The sequence below is a fragment of the Ornithorhynchus anatinus genome, chromosome 5, assembly GCF_004115215.2.
Source record: "Ornithorhynchus anatinus isolate Pmale09 chromosome 5, mOrnAna1.pri.v4, whole genome shotgun sequence".
Classification (NCBI taxonomy): domain Eukaryota; kingdom Metazoa; phylum Chordata; class Mammalia; order Monotremata; family Ornithorhynchidae; genus Ornithorhynchus; species Ornithorhynchus anatinus.
In genome coordinates, this window is record NC_041732.1 from 38,628,792 (window position 1) to 38,654,664 (window position 25,873).

At 41.3% G+C, this 25,873-nt stretch overlaps 1 protein-coding gene across 1 annotated transcript in view; it reads left to right on the plus strand.

The window, feature by feature from the left end:
• ADAM9 (ADAM metallopeptidase domain 9) overlaps window positions 1–25,536 on the plus strand; it is a 64,433-nt gene extending 38,897 nt beyond the window's left edge. Inside the window, exons 9-22 of the mRNA XM_029065077.2 lie at window positions 34–203; window positions 1,074–1,155; window positions 1,704–1,837; window positions 5,140–5,311; window positions 8,305–8,394; window positions 9,112–9,307; window positions 11,517–11,622; window positions 15,867–16,050; window positions 16,297–16,377; window positions 16,966–17,071; window positions 17,893–18,034; window positions 20,939–21,026; window positions 21,835–21,902; window positions 23,232–25,536. Coding sequence (XP_028920910.1) covers window positions 34–203; window positions 1,074–1,155; window positions 1,704–1,837; window positions 5,140–5,311; window positions 8,305–8,394; window positions 9,112–9,307; window positions 11,517–11,622; window positions 15,867–16,050; window positions 16,297–16,377; window positions 16,966–17,071; window positions 17,893–18,034; window positions 20,939–21,026; window positions 21,835–21,902; window positions 23,232–23,337 — 1,725 coding nt within the window. The 3' untranslated portion in view covers window positions 23,338–25,536. The remainder of the gene's footprint in view (window positions 1–33; window positions 204–1,073; window positions 1,156–1,703; window positions 1,838–5,139; window positions 5,312–8,304; window positions 8,395–9,111; window positions 9,308–11,516; window positions 11,623–15,866; window positions 16,051–16,296; window positions 16,378–16,965; window positions 17,072–17,892; window positions 18,035–20,938; window positions 21,027–21,834; window positions 21,903–23,231) is intronic.
• The last annotated feature ends 337 nt before the right edge of the window (window positions 25,537–25,873 follow it).

Below are 25,873 nucleotides of genomic sequence, written 5' to 3' on the forward strand. Positions count from 1 at the left end.
GGAATCCTGATGCTTTTCCCCTTTCCTTTCCAGATGTACATTATGTTAAATATTCGCATTGTGCTGGTTGGGCTAGAGATTTGGACACATTCAAACCCAATTAGTATAGTTGGGAGCGCTGGAGATGTGTTGGGAAACTTTGTGCAGTGGCGCGAGAAGAATCTCATCACACGACGGAGACATGACAGCGCGCAGTTAGTTCTGTAAGGGGATGCTTTTTTCCCCCCTTTGAAATGATGTTAATGGTGTTTAATTTTAACAGTGTTTAACTTTAACAGTGAGATCAAGCTGTTAGTACAGTGCTCTGCATACAGTAAGCGCTCAATAAATTTCGATTGAATAATGAGAGTGATGTAATAATTTAAGGCCTTGCCCCTTGAAGTGGCTGCTTCTCTTGTTTACCACCTGAAGTCTGCCCTGGACTTCCTTCCCTATGTTCAGAGGAAAGAACATAAACCAGTTTACTGTAATTGAAACACAGAAGATCAAAATAGGGTGAAGAAATATCTTGGTTCTCCATCCCAATCCATCAGTCAGTGGTATTTATTGAGCACTTACTCTGCTTAGGACACTGAACTAAGCACTTGAGAAAGTACAGTGCACCAGAGTTGAAGTTCCCTGCCTAGGGGAGACAGACATTAACATACTAAATGTTATGGATATGTACATAAGTACTTCAGGGCTGAAGGTGGGGAGAATACCAAGTGCCCAAAGGATACAGATACAAGTGCAATCCCCCAGCAAACCTATGAATAAAGCTTCCTGCAAGTAGCAAAATTGACTGGTTTGAACTCAATGTGCTTTTGATTTCAGCTGCATTCTCAGGTGCTAATGGGTAGTGAAATGCTTAATAGGTGAGTCATCATAAGGAAGAGGAGTTCATGGAGCTGAGCTAATTTATAGACTTCCAGTTCGCCGGGTCTTTTAAGCCATTGCCTTTCCTATTGCTGGCAATTGCTGGGCTAGAAGGGAGCATCATACTGTTAATTAAGGAGAAACAAATGGTGTCGTGGAAAAAAAAAAGTTTCCTTTATTTCTTCAAGTAAATGATTTTTTTTCTTTTCCCATTCTAGGAGGAAGGAATTTAGAGGGACTGCAGGGATGGCCTTTGTGGGAACAGTGTGTTCAAGGAGTCATGCAGGCGGGATCAATGTGGTATACTGTCTTTTCATTATCCATTCTTTTTAAAAGCAAACTTTGATGATTTGAATCAGCTCAGTTAGTGGAGATGGTGGGGTTGAATTTTTGCTGACTAACAGTAAGTAATAGCATATGGAAAATGCCTCACTAGCTGAGATTCATGAAACATTCAAAATAACTTGCGTGGTTTTTCATTTCTTCCCTTTTCTTCCTTCTCTATCTTCGCTTTACCGTCTCAGCCAGTTGTCAGATTCTTCCACTCTCTCTTCTCCTCTTTTTCTCCTTTTCTTACAATTCTTTCTCCCTCCACATCTTCTTTTCTCCCTTTAACTTTTCTCTATATATTCTAACTTTCCCTCTAGTAACCCGTTATGGACTGTTCTTTCATGAACTGATCTAAGCTCTTTAGAAGCCCCCTATCCCCCCAACACACCCCTTTTCTCTGTTGATGTCTGGAAGTTATTTTTATATAGAGTTAATGAATAGGTTTTATGGAAAAAAAAATCTTGGGAAATGAAACAAGATTTTCCTTCTGTTTAGACCATCTTATTGCTCTCTCATAGTTTATGCATAGCAGAGTGGAGATGTTTGCTTCCATCGTTGCTCATGAGCTGGGCCATAACTTGGGGATGAACCATGATGACGAGAGGACCTGTTCCTGTGCAGCAAGCAGCTGCATCATGAATTCTGGAGCAACGTAAGTAAATGCAATGCTGCAAATGGGGATTTTTCAAGCATTTTTGGTTTCCAAGACTCTTTCACATGAAGTATCTCATTCGTCCTCACACTATTCCTTGTAAAATTGATATGGGAAAAGTGATTAAATAGCTTGCTCAAGCATGGGCACAAATTACAGACACACTGTTTGGCCATAAACAGAGAACCAAAATTTACTTAGTTAAGGGTTTCAGGAGCAACAGTAGCTGTACAGCAGTATTATAACTTAGGTCCAGGAATAACTTCCTCTCCTTTGAGTTTCTTCTCTCCCCAGGGTGATGCTTGGATCATTTTCCTACTTCTTACTTTGTTCCTCTAACACCAACCTACTCCCTGTACCTCGATCTCATATATCTCGCTCTGACTCCTCACCCTCATCCTGCCTCTGTCCTGGAACTTCCTTCTCCTTCATATCTGACAGACAATCACTCTCCCTACCTACAAAACCTTATTAAAATCACGTCTCTTTGAAGAGTCTTCCCCAACTAAAGCTTCATTTCCTCTTCTCCCTTCTGTGTCACCCTTACCCTTGGATTTGTACCATTTATTAACCCCACCCTCAGCCCCACAGCACTTATGTATAAAGCGGTAATTTGTTTTAATGTCTATCTCCCCCTCTAGACTGTAAGCTTATTTTATGGTATTTGTTAAGCCCTTACTATGTGCCAGACTCTTTACTAAGCACAGGGGTAGCTACAAGCTAATTAGGTTGGACACAGTTTGTGTCCTACATGGGGTTCACAGTCATATTACCTATTTTACAACTTGTGGGCAGGAATATGTATACCAACTCTGTTGAACTCTCTTAAGTGCTTAGTACAATGTTTTGCACATATGTGCTCAATAAATATGATTGATTTTTCTGAAAATGTCATTCTTCCCTGCCTCAGAAACCTTCAGTGATTACCCACTCTTCTCTGCATCAAGCAGAAACCCTAATAACCTCTCAGCCTTCCTGGCAAACAGCACCTCCATGTTTCCTTCCATATTGAAAGGCTAAGAGTGGACTCTACTCCCCATGACCTTTTCCTGTGAATACCTAAAGTGGATTCTCCTTGTGGTTCAAGAGAATTTATCTCCCAATTTAGTAGTTCTTACTAGCTTCTCTTTGCCCAAATCTTCCACTGTAATTGGCTGAGCTCCAGCTGATATCATTGGGTGAGTGATCGCTATCTTATGAAAAATAGTTTTCCCTCTGAGCAAGGTTCTGAGGAATGAGCACTTTTCCTGTTCTAGAAACTTCTGGACCTTCTCTCTAGGCTATAAGCTCATTGTAGGCAGGGAATTTGTCTCATCCCACCTTTGCCACTTGTCTGCTGTGTGACCTTGGACAAGTTACTTCACTTTTCTGTGATGCAGTTACCTCATCTGTAAAATGGGGATTGAGACTGTGAGCCCCATGTGGGACAGGGACTATATCCAACCCTATTTGCTTGTATCCACCACAGCGCTTAGTACAATGCCTGATTTATAGTAAGCACTTAAATACCATTTTTATTATTATTATTATTACCAACCCTGTTGTATTGTACTCTCCCTGGCACTTAGAACTATGCCCTGCAAACAGTAAGTGCTCAATAAATACAATTGATTGATTTCTGTGCCTAGTTGGACTGCTCTTTGCCGCTCCCAGCCCCAAAGCACTTATGCACATATCTGTAATTTTATTTATTTGTATTGATATCTGTCTCCCCCACTTTAGAAGCTCATTGTGGGTAGGGAATGTCACTGTTTACTGTGGTATTTTACTTTCCCAAGCCCTTAGTACAGTGCTCTGTGCACAGTAAATGCTCAGTGAATACAGTTGAATGAATGATTGTCAAAACACCATTTATTGTGAATCCATTGTGTGCTGAGCACTGTGCTAACTGCTGACTAGAGTTTGGCAAGTGAAAGGATGAGACTGTTTAGTGCATAGAGACAGGAAAGGGAAGATAATCCCAAATAGGAACTTGGAGATTTGCCTAATTAATGTGAAAAATCATGGAAAATGAACAAAACAGAAAGTTACAATACAACCCATTCACGTTAGTCCCTAATGTCATCCCTCTCACTTTACCTCGATCTCATCTTTCTCACCGCTGGCCCCTTGCCTATATCCTCCCTTTAGCTTGGAATGCTCTTTCTTTTTATATCCAGCAGACATCCTCTCTCCTCATCTTCAAGGCTCTACTCAAAAATCACATCTCCTGCAATAGACCTTCCTAAGTCCTCACTTCCCTGTTTTAGCCCTCTTTCCTGTTCCCTGTAAACACTTTGATACCCCTCTCCCAGCCCCATGGCATTTCTGTACATATCCATCTGTAATTGACTTTTTTGTCTATCTCCCCTTCTAGTGTGTAAGCTCCTTGTGGCCAGGGATTGTCCACACCTACTCTTTTGTATTCATTCATTCAATCATATTTATTGAGTGCTTACTGTGTGCAGAGCACTGTACTAAAGCACTTGGAAAGTGCAGTTCGGCAACAGATAGAGACAATCCCTACCCAACAACGGGCTAACAGTCTAGAAGGGGGAGACAGACAACAAAACAAAACAAGTAGACAGACATCAATAGCATCAAAATAGGTAAATAGAATTATAGATATATACACATCATTAATAAAATAGAATAATAAATATGTACAAATATTCACAAGTGCTGTGGGGTGGGGAAGGGGGTAGAGCAGAGGGAGGGAAGAGGGGTGATGGGGAGGGGAGGAGGAGCAGAGGTAAAAGGGGGCTCCCAGGTGCTTAGTACAGTGTTGTACACACAGTAAGCACTTAATAAACATCATTGATTGACTAAAACTAATTTAAAAAATGTGTTCAACATGTGTGTATAATTATTTGTATGTACATATATCTATTGTATATAGTAATAGTAATAATATTTATTAAATGCTTACTGTGTGCAGAGCACTGAACTAAGCACTTGGAGAGAACACACAGGTGGGAGTTAAACATGGTCTCTGTCCTGCTCCTTTTGCTACTCTTAGAAAGAAAAGGGCACAAGCATTAAGTCTATTCTGAATGGTGTAACAGCAGTGAAGGGAATTGGAGTATTTGGAGAAGGAGAATGATTTGGACAAAGCAGTGTTGATGGAAGATAAATTTGGTCGTGGCAGGATGCATCATATCTCTAAGAATTTTGTTGTCTGTAAAAATAGTTACTAATTGATCTCCTTTTTGTTTTCTGAATCTTTCTGAGATTAACAATCAAACCTTTAAGTTGCTAGGCAGGTTTTTCAAGTGACCATAGAACTGTATGACTCACAATATAACTTTTGATATTTGTTCTAGGGGTTCCAGAAATTTTAGCAGTTGCAGTGCGGATGACTTTGAGAAGTTAACTTTAAACAAAGGAGGAAGCTGCCTGCTTAATATTCCCAAACCTGATGAATCTTACAGCGCTCCATTCTGTGGCAATAAGCTAGTGGATCCTGGGGAAGAGTGTGACTGTGGTTCTCCAAAGGTCAGAAATTGACTGTTCATTTATAATGAGGCTTTTGTTTAATGTCTTATGGAGGTGAGGAGAGGAGGGAGATCTTGTTGAGCACACTTGGGAATTTTGTCCTGTTTCACTGACCGATGATGATAGAAGCACAATTGAAGATTTAGGACACAAAACACACTTTTACCTGTGAGTGCACTTGGAAGTGTGTGCACACCCATATATATAAACAATATACGAAGAAAGGGGCAGCATGGCCCAAATTTCCAGTATTGTTATGGCATTTATTAAGCATTTTCACCTCATCAGAGAATCCAGCAAGAGGCAACCCAGAGGAAAATAGAGTTAGAGTTGAGGCTTTGACCTTCAGCTAAATCCCTAAACATTCATTCTAAGTTAACACCTAAGCAGAGCCCTTTAAACTACCACAGTGGAAAGTGAGGATTAGTTTTCCCTACCCCACTGATTTTTATTTGGTTGGTCTCCAGGTCAGTGTTGTATGTCTTCTCGTTTGCATCTTTCGAACACCAAATTTATTTTTAACAATGGATTCTTTTCCAGCAGAGGTAAAGAAAGTCAACAGGCACAGACAGGAAGTTTCTTAAAACTCTGTCACCTGCTGTCAAAAGACACTTTCCTTCCTTTCCCCTTCAGAGATCGCTACTCCCAGTTTTTGGTCAGAGTTCTCCTTCAGAACTGTGCTAAGATCTCTGAAGGTAAAAGAAGATATGCTTATATTGTATCTACCTCAGTGTTTAGTACAGTGCTTGGCCCATTGTAAGCATTTTACTAATACGATTATTAGAAAACATCCAGTCTTCCTCTCGCCTCTTTCTAAATCCTCCTCTTCTTCTCATCCTCCTTTCTCTCCTGCCTCTCTGTTTATTCTCCCTCCTTGTCTTCATCCTTTCTTCACCCCCTCTCTAGGATCCAGTTTATATCTGGGGTACAGGCAACCAGTTATGGTATTTAAGTGCTTTCTATGTGCCAAGCACTGTGCTCAGTGCTGGATTAGATAGTATGGCCTAGTGAGAAGGAGCATGGCTTAATGGAAAGAGCAAGGGCCTGGGTACTAGGTTTCAATTCTGTCTTTGATACTTATGTGCTGTGTGACTTTATGCAAGTCACTTGACTTCTCTGTCTCAGTTTCCTCATCTGTAGAATGGGGATTAAATCTTACTCCCTCCTACCTAGACTGTGAGCCTCATGTGGCAAAAGTACTGCCAACTTAATAACCTTGTATCTATCACACACTTAAAACAGTGCCTGATACATAGTAAGTACATTACAAATATTGTATATTTAAAAAAAGGTAATCACATACAGTCCCACCCATCTAAGAGGCAGGGAGAGCAGGATTCTCATTTTCTAGGGGAGGGAAGTGAGGCTCAGAGAAGTTAAGTATCTTGCCCAGTGAACCACAGCAGGGCAGTGGCAGAACTGGAACTTTAAACTTGGTGGGTGTCCAGTCATGTTCTTTCCATTAAGTTACATTGCCTTCCTCTAGTTAACTTTCCTTGCTGACTGCTTGTTAATGAAGGTTATTCCTCCACAGGATGAGGTCACTTCCCCAGCACTTGCTACAGTGGGTTGCTGAAAACTCTAACTCCTTCCTTTCTCCCCTTTAACTCTCTCCAGCCATGCTACCCTGTGCCTAGCTCTGTGCTCTCCAGAGAGGAGTGCAAATTGTGGAAAATCTTTTTTTTTTTCTGACTTTTCGGGTTGGAATTCACTGCACCAAAAAAAAAATGTAAATTGCAGAACATGAATATGGGGTTTCACAATATATAATGTTGCTCTGTGATTAATGGAGTCTCAGCCAAGCTTTAGAATTATGAAGTTTCTAACTGGACCCACCCCTGGGAAGAGTTGAAGAAGTCCTTAGCGAGCAGCCACTCCATGGCTCTCTGCTGTCAGCTATATGGAGAGTGGTTGATAAAATGTGTTTTGGTCAGCATCTTCTCTGCTCTAAGGCCTAGTTGAAAGAGTTGTGGCTCAGTGCCAGGAGCATGAGGTAAGGCATGATCTCCCATTGCTCTTCCTTTGGCCCAATCTCTCCTCCCCAACCCCCCCAAATAACAGATGACTTTCCCAGTATAATTGGGAAGGATTAGGGGCACCCTGGTTCAAAAGCATATAATTATAGGCAGATGAAAGTATTTTCTCTATGTCAAACTCATAAAGAAATGTGAGCACTTACTACAATGCCTTCAGTGCTTAATACAGTGCCTATCACATTGTAAGCACTTAACAAATACCATAATTATTATCATTATTATTATTAAATGCGAAATATTCCCTGGTGAGGCCAGGTCAACTCACTTAAACAGCCTGAATGGGCTAAGAGTGGGCTGTGAAAAGCAGCATAGCCTAGTGGCTAGTGCACTAGCTCTAAGAACTAGGTTCTAGTTCCAACTCCACCACTTGTCTGCTGTGTGACTTTGGGTAAGTCACCTCACTTCTCTGTGCCCCAGTTACCTCATCTGTAAAATGGGGATTAAGACTGTAAGTCCCATGTAAGGACATGGACTGTGTCCAACCTGATTACCTCATATCTCCCCCAGTGCTTAGAACAGTGCCTGGAACATAGAGAGCGTGTAACAAATGCCATAAAAACAAAACAAAAAAACCCGACGTGGAGTATACCTGTGTCTTGAAGTAGACAAATGGAGGCTAGCACAGGGGTTGTTGTGGCTGAAGGAAGATGTAAGAAAGGTGTGGAGTTAGGAAGGGCATTAGTATGGGTACATTTATGTTGTAAAATCTGAGGAATATCATTTTGGAGCAGATCTTACAGACATCAAGCATCCAACCTTCAATACATACAGAATCCAGAGCGAGCTCGGGAGGATTAATGCCACTTACTATCTGGGTTGTGAGTAGCATGGTAAGGGAGGTGAGGTGACAGATTAGGTCTTGAGATCAATTTATTCAAATTTACAACAAATGTAGAGGTTAATCATCAATATTAACTGTTGGTATTGGTAATAACGATCAATTTATATAATTTGCAGGAATGTGAATTGGACCCTTGCTGCGAAAAAAACTGTAAACTTCAATCAGGTGCTGACTGTGCCTATGGGGACTGTTGTCACAAGTGTCGGGTAAAGAATCCTCACTTTTGGGGGGAAAAAAATCAGGAGTCTCTTTCCTGTAGTCAGTCAATTAATGGAATTTATTGAGGGCTTATTGTGTGCAGAGCACTGCACTAAGCACTTTTATTTTTACTTTTATGGTATGGTGTACTGAAGAGTTGATAGAAATTATCCCAGTCTAGTGGGGGAGACAGGTATTAAAATATATTACACTTAGGGGAAGCAGCAGACTATAAGACATATATGTAAGTGCTATGGGGCTGGGTGTGGGGTGCATTTCAAAACATTTAAGGCCTATAGACACAAGGGCATAATTAATGCTGAAACCAGAGTAAATAGGGTGGGGAAAAGAGAGGTCAGGGAAAGCTTCTTGGAGAAGATAATGCTTTTAGTAGGGCTTTGGAGATGGACAGAATGATGGTCTGTTGTGTATAATTGATTTGGTTGATTGTGAAGGGGAAGGAGTTTCAGGCCAGCAGGAGGACACAAGCAAATGATCAGCGAAGAGAGAGATGAGATCGAGGCATGCTGAGTAGGATGGTGCTAAATAGTGAAGTGTGTGGGCTGTGTGGCTTTTGATGAATGATCTTGGGAGAAAACCGTGAATGTGGATGGCTGGAGAACGCCATATGATTGCAGAATTGAACAGTATTTTTCCACCGAGTAGTCTGAACATACTGAAATTGGTACTGACTATCCTGTTGTTCTGGATTTTGTTTTCTGCAGTTCCTTCCAGGAGGCACAGTGTGTCGAGCGAGCGCAAATGAATGTGATCTTCCAGAGTACTGCAATGGCTCATCTCAGTTTTGTCAGCAGGATGTTTCAATTCAGAATGGCTACCAGTGTCAGAACAACAAAGCTTATTGTTACAATGGCATGTGCCAGTCATATGATGCTCAATGTCAGGCCATCTTTGGATCGAGTAAGAATGTTTTCACAAAAGTATTTGAAAGTACTAGGCTTTTTAAGACATCTTTAAACCAACTAACACCTTTATTTCCATTTTATAAACTACTGTCACCTTTGCACTTATATCTGCACCCTTTTATTCACCCCTTCCTCAGCCCCGTGGCACTCATGTCCATAACCATAATTTATGCTCACTGTGGGCAGGAAATATGTCTACCAACTCTCTTATATTGTGCTCTCACACATATTTCTGTGTATTGTACACAGAAAGCGATCAGTAGATACCATTGATTGATTAATGGGGATGTGAAAGTTCTTTGAGTTGATTGTGCCTTTGTGAAACTGCTTTCAGGTGCCTCTATCTTGTTGTGATAAGCACTTATAGAATTATGTAGGTGGTTAGCACAATAGTGAGGCAAGAACTATTCATTTTCTAACTGGGAGTTGTCCAAGACAAATCTCACGTTCTTTTTACTAGATTAAAGGAAACCTTCACTAGGTTGTTGTTGATTGTGGAGAGATATTGAATGAAGTAATGTTAATGATTCAAGTGCAGTTACCTGAGACAAGAATTTTTTTGTTGTTGTTAAGCACTTACTATGTGCCAAGCACTGTTATACACACTGGGGTAGATAGAAGGTAATCATGTTGTCCCACATGGGGCTCACAGTCTTAATCCCTGTTTTACAGATGAGGTAACTGAGGCACAGAGAAGTTAAATGGCTTGCCCAAGGTCACACAGCAGACAAGTGGCAGAGCCGGGATTAGAACCCACATCCTCTGACTCCCAAACCATCCTCTTTCTACTAAGCCATGCTGCTTCTCTAAAATTTTAAAGGGAACATTACTGTAGCTGGCATAGTAACAGTAAGACAGTGACAAGATATGTTCTGTTTTCCATTTCTCTGAGCACTTAGAAGCATGGAAGGTTTAGGAGTAGGTCTACCTGCCATTAGGCCATCCCTCTAACCTTTTCCACAAACTGATTCTAAGATGATCTGACTAACTATTTCTGTTTAAATGTAGTGACTTAATGTAGTCATATAAATGAAAGAAGCTTTGTTGGGCTGCAGGTTCCATTCATGAGCCTATTGGCCTGATGAAAACCATCCCTACCATGTAAATGAAAAGTAGCAACTGATCCATGACCTTGTTGTTCAGGCATTTCCCTGCTCTTTGACTGCCTGCTCCTAACTTTTGCCCAACTCACTGTGGTCAGGAAACGTGCCTACCAACTCTGATATTGTACTCTCTTGAGCGCTTATTAAAGTGCTCTGCTCACTGTAAGTGTTCAATAAATACCACTAATAATAATGATTTTTTAAAATATTTGTTAAGTGCTTACTAGGCATCAAGCTAAGTGCTTCTAAGTGCTGGGATAGATAAAAGGCCAAATACAGTACCCGATCCCCATCATTCAATCAGTCAATCAATCAATTGTATTTATTTGAATACTTACTGTGTGAGCAAAGGACTCACAGTCTAATAATAATGATAATAGTTGTGTTATTTAAGCATTTACCATGTGTCAGGCATGGTCAAGCACTGGGCTAGAGGCAGTCCCCCTGTTTCTCATGGGGCTCACAGGTTAAGAGGGAGGGAGAACAGGTATTTAATCCCCATTTTACAGACAAGGAAACTGAGGCACAGGGAAACTGACTCACCCAAAGCTCTACAGCAGGCTATTGGTGGAGTCAGAATTAGAACCCAGGACCTCTGACTCCTGGGCCTGGGCTGTCTCCATTAGGCTTCAATTGATTTTGGAGTATGAAAAAAGTGCCCTTGCATTTAAATTCAAAAAGTCTATCTGCACAATTTTCACCAGTCTTCTCACAGTTTCAGAAGTAGTATTATAGAGATGATTGAGCTGAAAACATTTACTTATTTCTGAAAAAGTACAGTATTAGTGCTGTGGGTTGTTTTGTGCTTTTAATGAAGATTCTTTTTTGTCATTTGCCTAATTTGTTTTGTCCTAGCCAGATTTTTTTCAGGTCCTAAATCTATGCTAATTTCCAAGTCAGATCTGAACCACATTTTTCTGTTTTTGTTTAGCGTATTATTAAGAACATCAAAAAAACTATACAGAAGTCAATATGTAGCCTCCATGCTCTACACTATCTCTCAGTTGTTGAAGGAAATTAGATTAGTCCAACAAGATTTATGGAAAATTAGGGAATACTCATGTCTCTCCTGCCTGATCTAACTCTTCTCTTGTGTTACAGAAGCAAAAGCTGCCCCAAAGAATTGTTTCATTGAAGTGAATTCTCAAGGTGACAGATTTGGTCACTGTGGTTACTATGGCAATGAATACAAGAAGTGTGCCACTGGGTAAGTGGAACTGAATAAGTGGTTGAGAAGAAGTCCTCAAAACAGAAGATTTTCTCTTGCTAAAATGATTTAATCGCTCTACCTATAAAATGCAATTGCAAAATCCTTTATTTTGTGGTATCGTCTTGGGTATCACAAAATTAATTCCTGTGCAGCTTGTGAAAGGGATTTGGGTGCAATTTAGAACTCACATGATGTTTTTGTTCCTGTATCAATAATAAGTATTTGTTGAGGGTCCTCTTTGGGCACAAACGCAGGACATTAGGAGGTAATGTAGGAGAGAGAAAGCTGATTGAGTGTGTAATGTAGGAGAGAGAAAGCTGATTGAGTGTTATAAGGCCGACAGTAAGGAGTTTCTCTTTGATGTGGAGAGGGATGAACAAATATTGAAGATTTTTGAAGAGTGGGGAGACATGGACTGCACTTCTTTTAGAAAAATATGGGCAGCAGAGTGAAATATGGACTGGAGTGGAAAAAATGGGAGCAGGGAGGTCAGTGAGTCTGATGCAGGAGTCAAGGTGGGATTCCATAAGTTTTGATTCAGTGTGATCACAGTTTGGATGGAGAGGGAAGGGTGAATTCTACAGTTGTGAAGGTGGAACTGACAGGATTTGGTGACAGATCGAGTATGTGGGGTTGAAAGAGGGATGAGTTGAGGTTAATACCAAGGTTACGGGTTTGTGAGACTGTGAGACAGGGAATGGTGATGTTTTTTCATTCAATAATAGTTATTGAGTGCATACTGTGTTCAGAGCACTGTACTGAGCACTTAGGAGAGTATAATACAACAATAAACAGACACATTCCCTGCCCTTAACAAGCTTACAGTATAGAGGCAGGGAGGTTCTGGATATTACACTGAGGGGATGTTCACTAAATACTGCTATACTATTTTTTGTGGTGTTTGTTAAGCCCTTACTCTGTGTCAAAAACTGTCCTAAGGGTTGGGGGAGATACAAGTTAGGCTGAATACAGTTCCTGTCCTACGTGGGGCTCACAGTATAAGTAGGAGGGAAAACAGATAATGAATCCCCATTTTGCAGTTGAAGAAACTGAGGCACAGAGAAATGAAGCACTCAGTAAATACGATTGATTGAAGTGACTTGCTCAAAGTTACACAGCAGGCAAATGGCAGAGCTGGGATTAGAGCTGTGCTGTATCCACTAGGTCAGGTTGCTTTCCAACTATTATTACTACTATTGCTATATTCTATTACAACTATTATTACTTGGCAGCCAGTAGACAGGACTGTATTACAGTGCTACTCCCATCATGGCTATTGAGACCAGCAGCTTTCTTACAATGTATTGTTCTGCCCCTGGAGTTGGCCTGGACTAATTGATGCTTGGGTCAGTGGCACAGGTTGTTAGGACTTGCATTCATTCATTCAATAGTATTTATTGAGCGCTTACTATGTGCAGAGCACTGTACTAAGCGCTTGGGATGAACAAGTCGGCAACAGATAGAGACAGTCCCTGCCGTTTGACGGGCTTACAGTCTAATCGGGGGAGACGGACAGACAAGAACAATGGCACTAAACAGCGTCAAGGGGAAGAACATCTCCTAAAAACAATGGCAACTAAATAGAATCAAGGCGATGTACAATTCATTAACAAAATAAATAGAGTAACGAAAATATATACAGTTGAGCGGACAAGTACAGTGCTGTGGGGATGGGAAGGGAGAGGTGGAGGAGCAGAGGGAAAAGGGGAAAATGAGGCTTTAGCTGCGGAGAGGTAAAGGGGGGATGGCAGAGGGAGTAGAGGGGGAAGAGGAGCTCAGTCTGGGAACGCCTCTTAGAGGAGGTGATTTTTAAGTAGGGTTTTGAAGAGGGAAAGAGAATCAGTTTGGCGGAGGTGAGGAGGGAGGGCTTTCCAGGACCGCGGGAGGACGTGACCCAGGGGTCGACGGCGGGATAGGCGAGACCGAGGGACGGTGAGGAGGTGGGCGGCAGAGGAGCGGAGCGTGCGGGGTGGGCGGTAGAAAGAGAGAAGGGAGGAGAGGTAGGAAGGGGCAAGGTGATGGAGAGCCTTGAAGCCTAGAGTGAGGAGTTTTTGTTTGGAGCGGAGGTCGATAGGCAACCACTGGAGTTGTTTAAGAAGGGGAGTGACAGGCCCAGATCGTTACTGCAGGAAGATGAGCCGGGCAGCGGAGTGAAGAATAGACCGGAGCGGGGCGAGAGAGGAGGAAGGGAGGTCAGAGAGAAGGCTGACACAGTAGTCTAGCCGGGATATAACGAGAGCCCGTAATAGTAAGGTAGCCGTTTGGGTGGAGAGGAAAGGGCGGATCTTGGCGATATTGTAGAGGTGAAACCGGCAGGTCTTGGTAACGGATAGGATGTGTGGGGTGAACAAGAGGGACGAGTCAAGGATGACACCGAGATTGCGGGCCTGCGGGACGGGAAGGATGGTCGTGCCATCCACGGTGATAGAGAAGTCTGGGAGCGGACCGGGTTTGGGAGGGAAGATGAGGAGCTCAGTCTTGCTCATGTTGAGTTTTAGGTGGCGGGCCGACATCCAGGTGGAGACGTCCCGGAGGCAGGAGGAGATGCGAGCCTGAAGGGAGGGGGAGAGGACAGGGGCGGAGATGTAGATCTGCGTGTCATCTGCATAGAGATGGTAGTCAAAGCCGTGAGAGCGGATGAGTTCACCGAGGGAGTGAGTGTAAATGGAGAACAGAAGAGGGCCAAGAACTGACCCTTGAGGAACTCCAACAGTTAAAGGATGGGAGGGGGAGGAGGCTCCAGGCAAGGAGACCGAGAATGATCGGCCAGAGTGGTAAGAGGAGAACCAGGAGAGGACAGAGTCCGTGAAGCCAAGGTGAGATAAGGTATGGAGGAGGAGGGGATGGTCGACAGTGTCAAAGGCAGCAGAGAGGTCAAGGAGGATCAGAATGGAGTAGGAGCCATTGTTCCGCATAATTGCCAATCCTTCAGGAATGGTGAGGAGCAGTGTGGCCTACTGGAAAGAGTGTGGGGGCCTGGGAGTCAGAGGATATGGGTTCTAATTCTAGCTCCACCGCTTGCCTGAAAATCACTTGACATTTCTATGCCTTTTTCCTTACTTCTAAAAAAGGAATTCAATCCCTGGTCTCCCTTCTAGATTGTGAGCCCCATCTGGGACAAGGATTGTGTCTGACCTGATTGATTTGTATCTACCCCTGTGCTTAGAACTGTCCTTGATCCATAGTAAGTGCAAATGCAATAATAAAAATATAACGACAAAAACCCCCCAGAAGTAATTGATTTTAATTTTGGTATTTGTTAAGTGCTTATTATATGCCAAGCACTGTTCTAAGCGCTGAATAGATACAAGGTAATCAGGTTGTCCCACGTGGGGCTCACAGTCTTTGTCCCCATTTTCCAGATGAGGTAACTGAGACACAGAGAAGTTAAGTGATTTGCCCAAAGTCACACAGCTGATAAGTGGTGGAGCCGGGATTAGAACCCATGACCTCTGACTCCCAAGCCTGGGCTCTTTCCACTGAGCCACGCTTGAAGTACCTGCTATGGTTACATGGGATTCCCATGCCATTGGGTCTATTGGGTCCCCAGGTACTCACTCCTGTTTATGCCATCTCTGTGGGTGGCAAGGTCTCTGAGAGAAGTGCTAGAAGTCCCCAGAGGTCTCATTACATAGCTTCCAATTTACATATTGCTCCATGGTATCATGCAGAGTCAAGGTATTAAGGAAAGGCAGCAATGTCTGCTCCTCCTGCTGATGCCTTTATTTTTATGGTATTTGTTAAGCATACGCTTAACAGGCATTGTACTAAACCCTGGGTAAAGACAGCCTAATCAAGTTGGACACAGTCCATGTCCCATGTGGAGCTCATAGTCTTAATCCCCATTTTTCGACTTGCCCAGGGTCACACAGCAGACAAGTGTTGGAGCTGGGAGTAGAACCCAGGTCCTTCGGATTCCTAGGCCCATGCTGTATCAACTATGTCACACTGCCTCTTCTATTTTGCTTCTACCCAGGATGGTCCGAGTTGGTAATGTAAATTCTCAGATTGCCCGTGGTGACCTTTTCAGTTTATTTTTAGGTCTGTGGCACTGCAGAAGTTCCAGTAGCTATATTCCCATGTCATCAACCCAGACAAACACACTCTTTTGGTTGCTGGTGTCGACCCCACATTGTCATCAAATCTGCAATTTCACAGATCGCTGTTTGGCAGGAGTTGACTGAATGTAAGTGCTACCCGAGGAGTTTAAGATGTCCAGTAAACTCTCCTTTTCCATCTAGGAATGCTATGTGCGGGAAGCTTCAGTGTGAGAATGTTCAGAGTATGCCAGTATTTGGGATCGAGCCTGCCCTTATCCAAACCACCATTAGAGGCACCAAATGTTGGGGTGTGGACTTTAAGCTAGGATCAGATGTTCCGGATCCTGGGATGGTGAATGAAGGCACTCAATGTGAGAATGGAAAGGTAACTCATTTAACAATTCTAAGTTTTACTGATTCTGTAAATATATTCTAAGATTATTTGTCACTCTTTATCATGGTGTTTTGCTTTCCCAAGCGCGTAGTACAGTGTTCTGCACACAGTAAGCGCTTAGTAAATATGATAGAATGAACGAATGAAAGTTATTTTATATGTTTTTTTTGAGAAAAAGGGTTTACCATTTTCCCATGGATATTTACTTGGATTGAGGCTATACGTTTGCTTTTATAGATCTGTAGGAGCTTCCAGTGTGTAGATGCATCTGTTCTGAATTATGACTGTGATATCCAAAAGAAATGCAATGGACATGGGGTAAGTACAATAAAAATAATAATTATGGTATTTGTTAAGTGCTTACTGTATGCCGGGTACTGTACTAAGCGCTGGGGTGGATACAAGCAAGTTGAGTTGGACACAGTCCCTGTCCGACTTGGGGCTCACGGTCTCAATCCCCATTTTACAGATGAGGTAACTGAGGCCCAGAGACGTGAAGTGACTTGCCCAGGCTCACACAGCAGACAGATGGTGGAGTCAGCATTAGAACCCATTACCTCTTGACTCCCAGGTCCATGCTCTACCCACTACACCATGCCGCTTCTCTACCCATGCTGCTACAGTAGAATTATGGGTTTTTTCTTCTGAGAAGCAGTGGTCAATAAAGGGTCTTGAAGTGGCAAATATGCAGTGCTATGCACACAGTGAGCTCTCAGTAAATACCCTCAAGTGATTAACGTGGGAACTGCTACATCTAATCTTTGCCGATTTAGAGAATCATGATGGTTCCTCAGACCACTCAAATTATTTCCGTTTACGAGTCATTTTGCATGGGCTCAGTTCTTCCTTTCAGCCCGTTCCTTGAGTTGCTCAGAAAACTATGGCGATGTGTGTTTCTTTTTGAAGGTGTGTAACAGCAATAAGAACTGCCATTGTAACGAAGGGTGGGCCCCTCCAAACTGTGAGAAAGAAGGATATGGAGGAAGCGTCGACAGTGGACCTACTTTCAATGGCAAGTAATAAAGAGCAGAATCTGTCTTGATCAGTAAGGTGAAGTCTGGCCGAACAGCCTTCAGTGTCTGTTTGGACAAAATGCCTTTTTGTTTGAGTAACTCGTGAGATATGACAGCTGGAAATGTTTATCGGGTACATATTTCCAGCATCTGGTTTAGAAACTCTCTTCTAATCCACTAGGCCTCTAGATGGTGCTTTTGTGGGACAGGGCTTCAAACTTGGGATAAAACCTGAAATGCAGCTGTACTGTGGATTACTGAATGATTCTAAGACTTAGGAAAACTCACCCACTTCCTTACCAACTGACCCAGTCTCCCACCAATCCCTTCTTTCTCTAGGACATTTTCTCATCCACCTCTTCCCATCCATCCATTTTCATTTGCCAGTTTTTTCCTCCCATTTTTTACTCCTCTGATGTCATTATGTCATTTCATCATTTCACCTTACCCTTTCTTTTCTTTTTTCTGTTTTTTATCCTCATATTCCTTCCTTTTCATTTATATTTGTATTCTGTCAACCTCTTCTTGGGCCTGATCTTTTTTGTATTTACTTCTTTTTGTTCTGGTTGTCTGTTATTTTTGTTTGTTTCTCATTTTATTCTGGATTCATTTTCCCTGGTCGTCTTCTGACCCTCTTCCCTGACCTGATACTTCTTTTTTTTAAATCTCTCCCTGTCATACCTGCTGAGCTCTTGGGGAGGGAGAGGGAGGGCTAGAGACAAAATTCCCAGTTTCTGGAGGCATAATCAGGGGCCCCCCAGCCTTAGATCCAGGGGATTGATTTGAGGACATTCTTAAAAAAACTGTGTGTTTTCCCTAGACAAGGACACCTCATTGAGGGATGGACTGCTGGTGTTCTTTTTCCTGATTGTTCCCCTTTCTTTGCCTGTTGCCTTTATCTTTGTGAAGAGAGATCAGTTAAGGAGAAGATTCTTCAGAAGGAAAAGATCGCAAACCAATGAGTAAGATTGTTTCTTCCCCCTTTGTTAACTTTGCATATTTAATCTCTATAGAAATGAATTACTCAACATAGAGAAAAGGCATCTAGACTGCCTTTGACAAATACCAAAACTGTGGAGTCTGTTAAATGTTGGAATTTGGATAGGGTAGAATTAGACTTTGTGATTAGAAATGTACTCATAGGATTTGGGAGCCTTTTTATATGATGGGTTTTCTTTTAGTCCTGTATATGATTACCAAGGAGTCTTGTGTCCATAAATGTTGGCAATAATGCCTCTCTACTTCCTTGCCCAGGTTGTAAAACGCTTCGGAATTATTACCACACTCCTCACCTCAGTAGCCAATCCTGTACACTGAACAGAGAATAGTAGGTTTACAGGTTTAATCTTTATATTGACGTATCCGACTGACGTGCCACTGTCACTGCCGGCAGGCACTCATGTAAAAGAGACTTCCCCCCTCATACTAACTAATATCAACCCCCTCACCTATTAACAGACCCCTGCCAATTAAACAAACTTCTCCAAATTCCTCTCAAAGCACTGCTAAATTTCAGCTATTCGTACTATAATCTGCCCCCTTTCTTCCCCAAATTACACAAAGTTCATCTTTCCTTCAATCAGATAGCTGTATAGCTTATAGGGAAAACTTCTATAAATCAGCCAGAGAAGAGGCATGGCCTAGTGGAAAGAACTCAGGCCTGGGAATCAGAGGATGTGGGTTCTAATCTCAATTCCACCACTTGTCTGCTGTAGGACCTTGAACAAGTCACTTTACTTTTCTATGCCTCAGTTACCTCATCTGCAAAATGAGGTTTAAGACTGTGAGACCTATTTGGGACAAGGACTGTGCCCAACCTGATTATCCTCTATCTACCCCAGAGCTTAGAACAGTGCCTGGCACATAGTAAGTACTCAATAAGTGCCATTGATTGATTGAAAGAGAATAAGTATTGAATGCTCATTTTGCAGATGAGGGAATTGAGGCACAGAGAAGTGGTAATTTTGCCCAAAGTCACCCAGCAGGCAAGTAGTGAAGTCAGGAGTGGAACCCAGGTTACCATTAAATAGGCCCATACTCTTTCTGCTCTTTCTTAAGCCATGCTGCTTCCAGCAATCATACATATTAAAGCAGTAAGGATCAATCAGTTAATGGCGTTGGTTGAGCATTCACTGTGAGCGGAACACTGTACTAAGCACTCGGGAGACTGCAGTATAACTGTTGGTAAACACATTCCCTGCCCACAAGAAACTTACAATCTAGAAGATGTGGGTGGTTGATTATCAGAAACTCATGTGCTTTCTTTAGGAATTTCTGGTGATTCAGTAGTCTTCTTGCCACTCCCCAAGAAGAGTGGCAGAAGACCCAGGGAGCAGCTGATGAGAGACTCCTCTATCTGGGCACGGACTCTAATTTTCAGATCTCTCACTGATCCATATGTTGGTCTTCTCCCAAGTTACCTTGGACTAGCACTTGCCCTCCACTTCTCTTGCCACCCATCCTGTAGTCATTGCCATGCCCCTTGCAAGTCACCATTGTGGTTTCAGAATCCACCCTGGCCACAGCTGTCCGGTATTTAAGAAGACCATCCCTGATTTCTCTTAAAACAGTCAGTAGAAGACTGTCCTTTTTGTCGACTCTTTAATATTTGAAATCTGCTAGGCAAATATGGTCATAGAGGAGGACTTCGGGGGTATTGAAGGACCCAATTTGTCAGATAAGCCAGCTAGGCCCCGCGGTAAGACCTAACACAGATCAGTGAGCCCTTCTGGTCTGGTCTACTTTTTCCTTCTTTTGGCGGTAATGGTGTTTATTAGGCACTGTGCTAAGTGCTGGGGAAGAATACCCAGGTGAGAATTAGACACAGTCCTGATCCCCAGGGGGCTCACAATCTGTTGGTTGGCTTTTCTCCTTATAGTGAAGTTTTAGAGTTGTCATAGATTTTACTGTGTTCTGCATTATGATCAGCACTTCAGTGTAGGGTTTGTCTTTTGCCTACTCAAGGCTGCAGCTTCTTTAACCCATTGAATTTAGGAGAAATTAACAAAGCAGAAAATGTTGTGCTATTTTATCAGGATCTGGTATATTTTGCATCAAAAATTTAAACGTACATTCCATACACCAAAATGTTCTTGTAAAGAAGTTTGAGAAGGGCAAAGAAAAAGATATTGTAACTCTTTTTAGATTTCTCTGAGAACAAGGCATGGCAAAAAGCTCAGGTTTCAAAGCCATTTTCTACTTTTAATTTTTTATTTTTCCTGAAAAAAAACACATGTTGCTGTTTAGGAATACCTTTAAACTCTCCAAGACACATTTGAATAGATGGTTTAAGATTAATTTAGCAGCACTGACAGAATTGGGGATTGTCAGCTTAGATCAGTCCATAAGATTGAATTTTTCCACAGTGAGGGGGTAAGAAAAGGTTAGGTAACAGGTCAGCTCTATCATTGGAACTCTGGAAACTAGTGGTGCCTGTTTGAAGGAGGGAAATTTGCCAACTGGGACAATTGTAGCACAAAAACAGGCAATTAGCTGGGATGGTGGTGGGAGCTACTGCCACCCTCGTTTAAAAAAAATGCCAAGACAGGGTTGCAGCAGCAGTGTTACAAAAATGACTACATAGTGGGGAGAGAGAGTAATCGATTATTTTCTTCCTTGGTGGCATGGAGATTGACCCAGGGGAGATTTGTCAGGATTTATCCAAGAGAGGGATGCCAGAAAAGAAAGGGACCTACAACTGACCTGTGAATTTGTTGATTTTTCCAAAGAATTGCACTGTATTGGTTAATCATCTTGTACTGCAATTGTATGCCAAATATATTCAGTTTATAAGTTTCTATTATGTTCAACATAAAGAAGAAAACTTTTCTTTAAATTTCAGCCAAAATGTAATTGTATTTTTCTAGATCCGAAGGGAAAGATCAACTGAATGTTCCTAGGCAAGCAGTAAATGCTCCCCGAAATGTCCCTCCGAAGACTTCCCCCAGACCAGCAGTAAGATCTTTTTGTTTCATTTATTTCTTAGTATTTCATTTTTTGATTGTTAAAATATTATCCAGCCGTATAGATTGCCACATTCCTTAGTCATTAAGGCAAGAAGCAGAGGTAAAGAATGTTGCTTTTTATTGAATCACCTGGGTAGCACCAGCTAAGTACATTGTTGGGGAAAAAAGATCTTGGGCTGGTAATATTACATATTGATTTTCAAGGCAAAAAGTGTAATGGGTTCTGGGGCTTTAAATCTCATTTCTCCCACTTCTCCTCCTTTCATTGCTATTCAGACCGTTCCTGATACTTGGCATCTTGTACAGTCTCACTGCATATCATAGTTACATGATCAACAGCTTTTACATAGTGGGAAAAGGAGTAGCAGTTCAGATAGTCCCCAGCTTCCCAATGTTTCTATAATTCTGGGGAGGGGGCAAGGTGACAGTATTTTTGGAAGACTGCTATCTCACCAGTCTTTCCTACTGACTGTCTCCTCACCAGCATTCAGTCCCTCATGAGCTTGAGCAAGCCAGAGTTCCTATTCCCCCAATCCCCTTCAAACTTTCCTCAGTTGATGCCTCAGATGTAGAAACTGGTATATATTTGTTTTGAGTGCCTTTTTGTGTGAGGCACTTTTCTTTCCTTTCTTGAAGTATTCCCATATCCTCTCAGAATTCATCTTCAGGATTTGCCCTAATTATTTATCTAAATGTTGGTTTGTGCCTTAGATTTCTTCATAATGAAAATTTTGTATTGAATTTGTAAGCTTCCAAGAGTTCTTGACTTTACATATTTTTGTTTTCTTTTTTCTTAGCCTATGCAAACAAACAGATACCCAGTACCGACATATGCAGTGAACCAGCCTCAGCAATTCCCATTAAGGTCTGAAAGGAAAGTTTTTATTCAGCTTACCTGGTTTATGTGGCATCCTGATGTAACTTGAAGTTGGTGTCTAAATGAATAATGTTGAAATGTGGGTGGGAAATTAATGTCCGTAATGATCAGGTAGAATGAAGTTTACTAAAAGCTTTTGGGGGAAGGTTTTTTTTTTAATCATTAAACTATCAAGGTCCATTGAGATTCAGCCAATTCCAAGCCAAGGTCCATTGAAATTCATGCCATCCCTGTGAGGTAAGGAAGAGGCAGGCATTATGATCTCCCATAACAGGCCAGTGGCAGAGTTGGGACAAGAATTTGGATTAGCTGATTTCCAGGCCAGAGCTCTTTCTGTCCCACCAGAGGGTCAGCAGTTTATGCCTGGGGAGCCTTATGTAGTCTGTGATATGGCTTTTGAGCCTGGGTATTCACTTTGCGGAGAGATTCAGCATCTTGAGGAAGGTTATTCAATCAATCATTCAGTGGTATTTGAGCACTTACTGTTTGCAGAACACTATATTAAGTGCTTAGGAAAATACAGTATAGTAAAGTAGGTTGGTGTGATTCCTGCTTACAGTCTACAGAGGCAAAATAAATTGTGGAAAGGGGAAATGGTAGAGTATAAGAATAATTATATAAATACTCTGGGGCTGCAGTGAGATCAATCAGTAGTATTTGAGCATTTGCATTGTTCAGAGAGCACTGTACTAAGTGCTTGGAAGAGTACAAGAGTACAATACAACAGAGTTTGTAGACACATTCCTTGCCCTCTTTGAGAAGAAACGTGGGAAGCTGCATGGCCTTATGGATGAAGCAGGGGCCTAGGAGCCAGAGGACCTGTGTTCTTATCCCGGTTCCACTAGTAACCTGCTGTCAACATTGCCTACAACTTGACTTTGCCACCCACCTCCCCATCGCTGGAGAGGTCTCATACGTCTTCTGTTCATTGAAAACTCCTCACACTCTTGTAATTTGGGGGGACATGGAGGGAGTGAGTAATGGATATGCCGGCCTCTAGGGTTTTTTTCCATTTATAGAGTGCCAAGTAACAAAGCTTTTACCAGAGCTGCTCAGTTGATTTAATAACATCCCCATGAGCTATGTATGGGCAACCAAAGAATACTCTACTATTTTTATACTCTGTACAACTAGTGATATTATGGGTGTTAGAATAACCACCCTTACTAATAATTTTAATTAGAGCTACTGAAAGGCATTTTATTAAGTGAATATATTTGTTCTGCAGTTTGGCCCTATCTTCCTCTGCAAATCTAATTGCAATGTGTTTTCCTGGGTGTGATATGCTCAAGGACTAAACTACTGCTTCTTTCTTAGGCCTCCACCACCACCACAGCAGAAAGTATCATCTCAGGGAAATATCCTTCCTGCTCGCCCTGCACCTGCACCACCAGGATCCAATTTGTTTTTCACCCTCACCTAGCCAACTTTGGTGAATTGTGTGTCGATCATATTTTTCTTCTTTGTGTCATGTTGGAAAACCTCTCTTCTTCCACAATTATGGATGGAAACAAATTAGGATCCATCGAGCCTATAGGTGGGAATGGAGGAAAAATAGGGGTAAATGCAAGCTCAGAAACTATAACCTCCATCACGATGCAAATCATTTAAGAGTTTGCTGCAAATCTTACAATAACACGGGATTCTCAGAGTAACAGATTTTGATTTGTATAATCAGTCAAAAGTCTTTTAGGTCTTTTGAGAATTGTGACATTGTGAACTAAAGCTCATTTCATGATTCTGAAAAAGTCAGAGGAATGATCCCAAAAATTAGCTGGATTTTTTTCCCATTCCACACTTTAAATATGATTTTGAAATGCTCAGCGTGATTATTAAAATCAAGACATTCGTAGAACAGACGTTAAACTGTAATGTAAAGCTGAGTGATCAATCAATCAAAGTACTGTACTAAGCACTTGGAAGAGTACAATATGACAATATAACAGATGCATTCCGTGCCCACCATGAGCTTACAGTCTAGAGGGATGAAAACTAGGTGAATTTACTACCAAAATTATTTGCTTTTTTCCTTAGCTTCCATATATTGGAAATTGTTACCATTGTGCTGATAAGAGCACAAGTGAAAAATCACAATATTCTCTGAAAAGAAGTATAACATAAATATATATTATAGACTTATGTATGATGTGTGTGTTTGTGTGTATAGGTATGTACTTCTTGTACCATCCTAATTTCATATTGATATTGGACTGTAGACAATGGACAATGGAGAAATTAATTTAAATATAAATTGAAAAACAACAAATGGATCACTTTAAATGCTTGCTAGATTGGCAGTCTTTTACATTAGCTAAGTCTTTTTAATGTCTACAAAAGTGAAGGTACGGCATATAATCATATAACAGGGATACTGTTGGATTAAGTTCAACATAAATGAGGAAGCAGAAATTCTGCAGTATTTTGGGAGGAGTAATGAGTTACAAAGTTACTTGAGAGTTTCATGAGCACTTTATAACCCAGAAAGTCTAATGTAAGTACAATAACTTTCATGTAATGACTGATTCTTTTCCAATTTTGCTGATACTGTCAGCTAGAATGTTTACAATTAGTCGTGTTAGAGCATATCATGTAGTTGATCTCTTTTGTTTTTGTACCATTGATTTTTATTATTAGGTGGTAAACTGTGAGGGTGGAAAAAACACTTATCTTGGATGGGCACATAAAATGAGTTTAGAGACTCACCAATGGCTAAAGTTCCTTAGTATGGTGAATGCTCAATGTAGTATGACTGTGGAATTGTTGGTGCAGCCCCATGTGTATAAAGTGAAATGAAAACATCGCTAACCTCCTCAATTCCTCATTTTGTCAGCTTCTTAGGAAAAAATAAGTTTTATTAACTGAATTTTCAAATTTTCAAAATGTGTGTGTTTCTACATAGAAAATTTAGCATTTGTAGTAATGAAAGACTCAAAATACTGTGGTTAACAATAAATTTATCGGATAATTATTTATAACACTGTTCACTAACGTTGTTAGGACACTGCAAAAGCTTTTTTGAGATTCTCTTGCTAATTTCAAAACAATTTTTGGCTTAGTGTTTAAGTAGAATCCCTATTATATAGAGATACAGCCTCCTTGTTATGTCATAGACAGACTGTGTTCCAATTCTCCAAAGAGAGTTTTTCATTTGTGAATGGATATCAGGAAGATAGCAAATTACGAGAATTCCAAAGGAAGGTCTGCGTGTTTTAAATTTTGTGACTGCATACGTTTAGACAGATATTAAAATGTGTGCCTTTCACTATTGTAACCTCAATTTTTGCACTTGCAGTGCATGCTGTAGAGATGCTATAGGCATAATATATTTGCCTTAGACCTTTTGATTCTTGGAAGTAGAGTAATTGACTCTCTGAACTGTTAAGAGAATATGGAATGTAACTACTGATTTTACACTTGCATTGTCATTTAAGCAATCTGAACTCTGATCTTTCTTGTTTTGCACTCAAAAGTTTGTGTTCTTATCTTGTTTGGCTTTATTCTGAAAACAGAAATGTTTCTCTGACACAAATGCCACTTTTAAAAATGGAAGATATTAAAGGGCTTTCTATTAAATTTGTTTTTTCAAAGGCTAAAATCAAATAAAGATGATGATTTTGTAGCACTGGTGTTGCTTTCTGTCCCTAAGCAAAAGATGACCATTTTCAAGTAGGTTCTTTGCACCTAACACAGCTGGTGTCTCTCGTACTACCCAGATCACTCTCCCCCAATCCCTGCTCACCCTCCAGGATAGCATGCCTTTGATGGCATTCAGGAATACCTGATACCCCTTGGCCAATAATAATAATCATAATCTTTATGGTGTTTGTGAAGCGCTTACTATGTGCCAGGCACTGTAGTAAACGCTGGGGTAGATACAAGATAATCAGGTCAAAGTCCCTGTCCCGCACAAGGCTCACAGTCTTTGTCCCCATTTTACAGTTGCAGTAATTGAGGCCCAG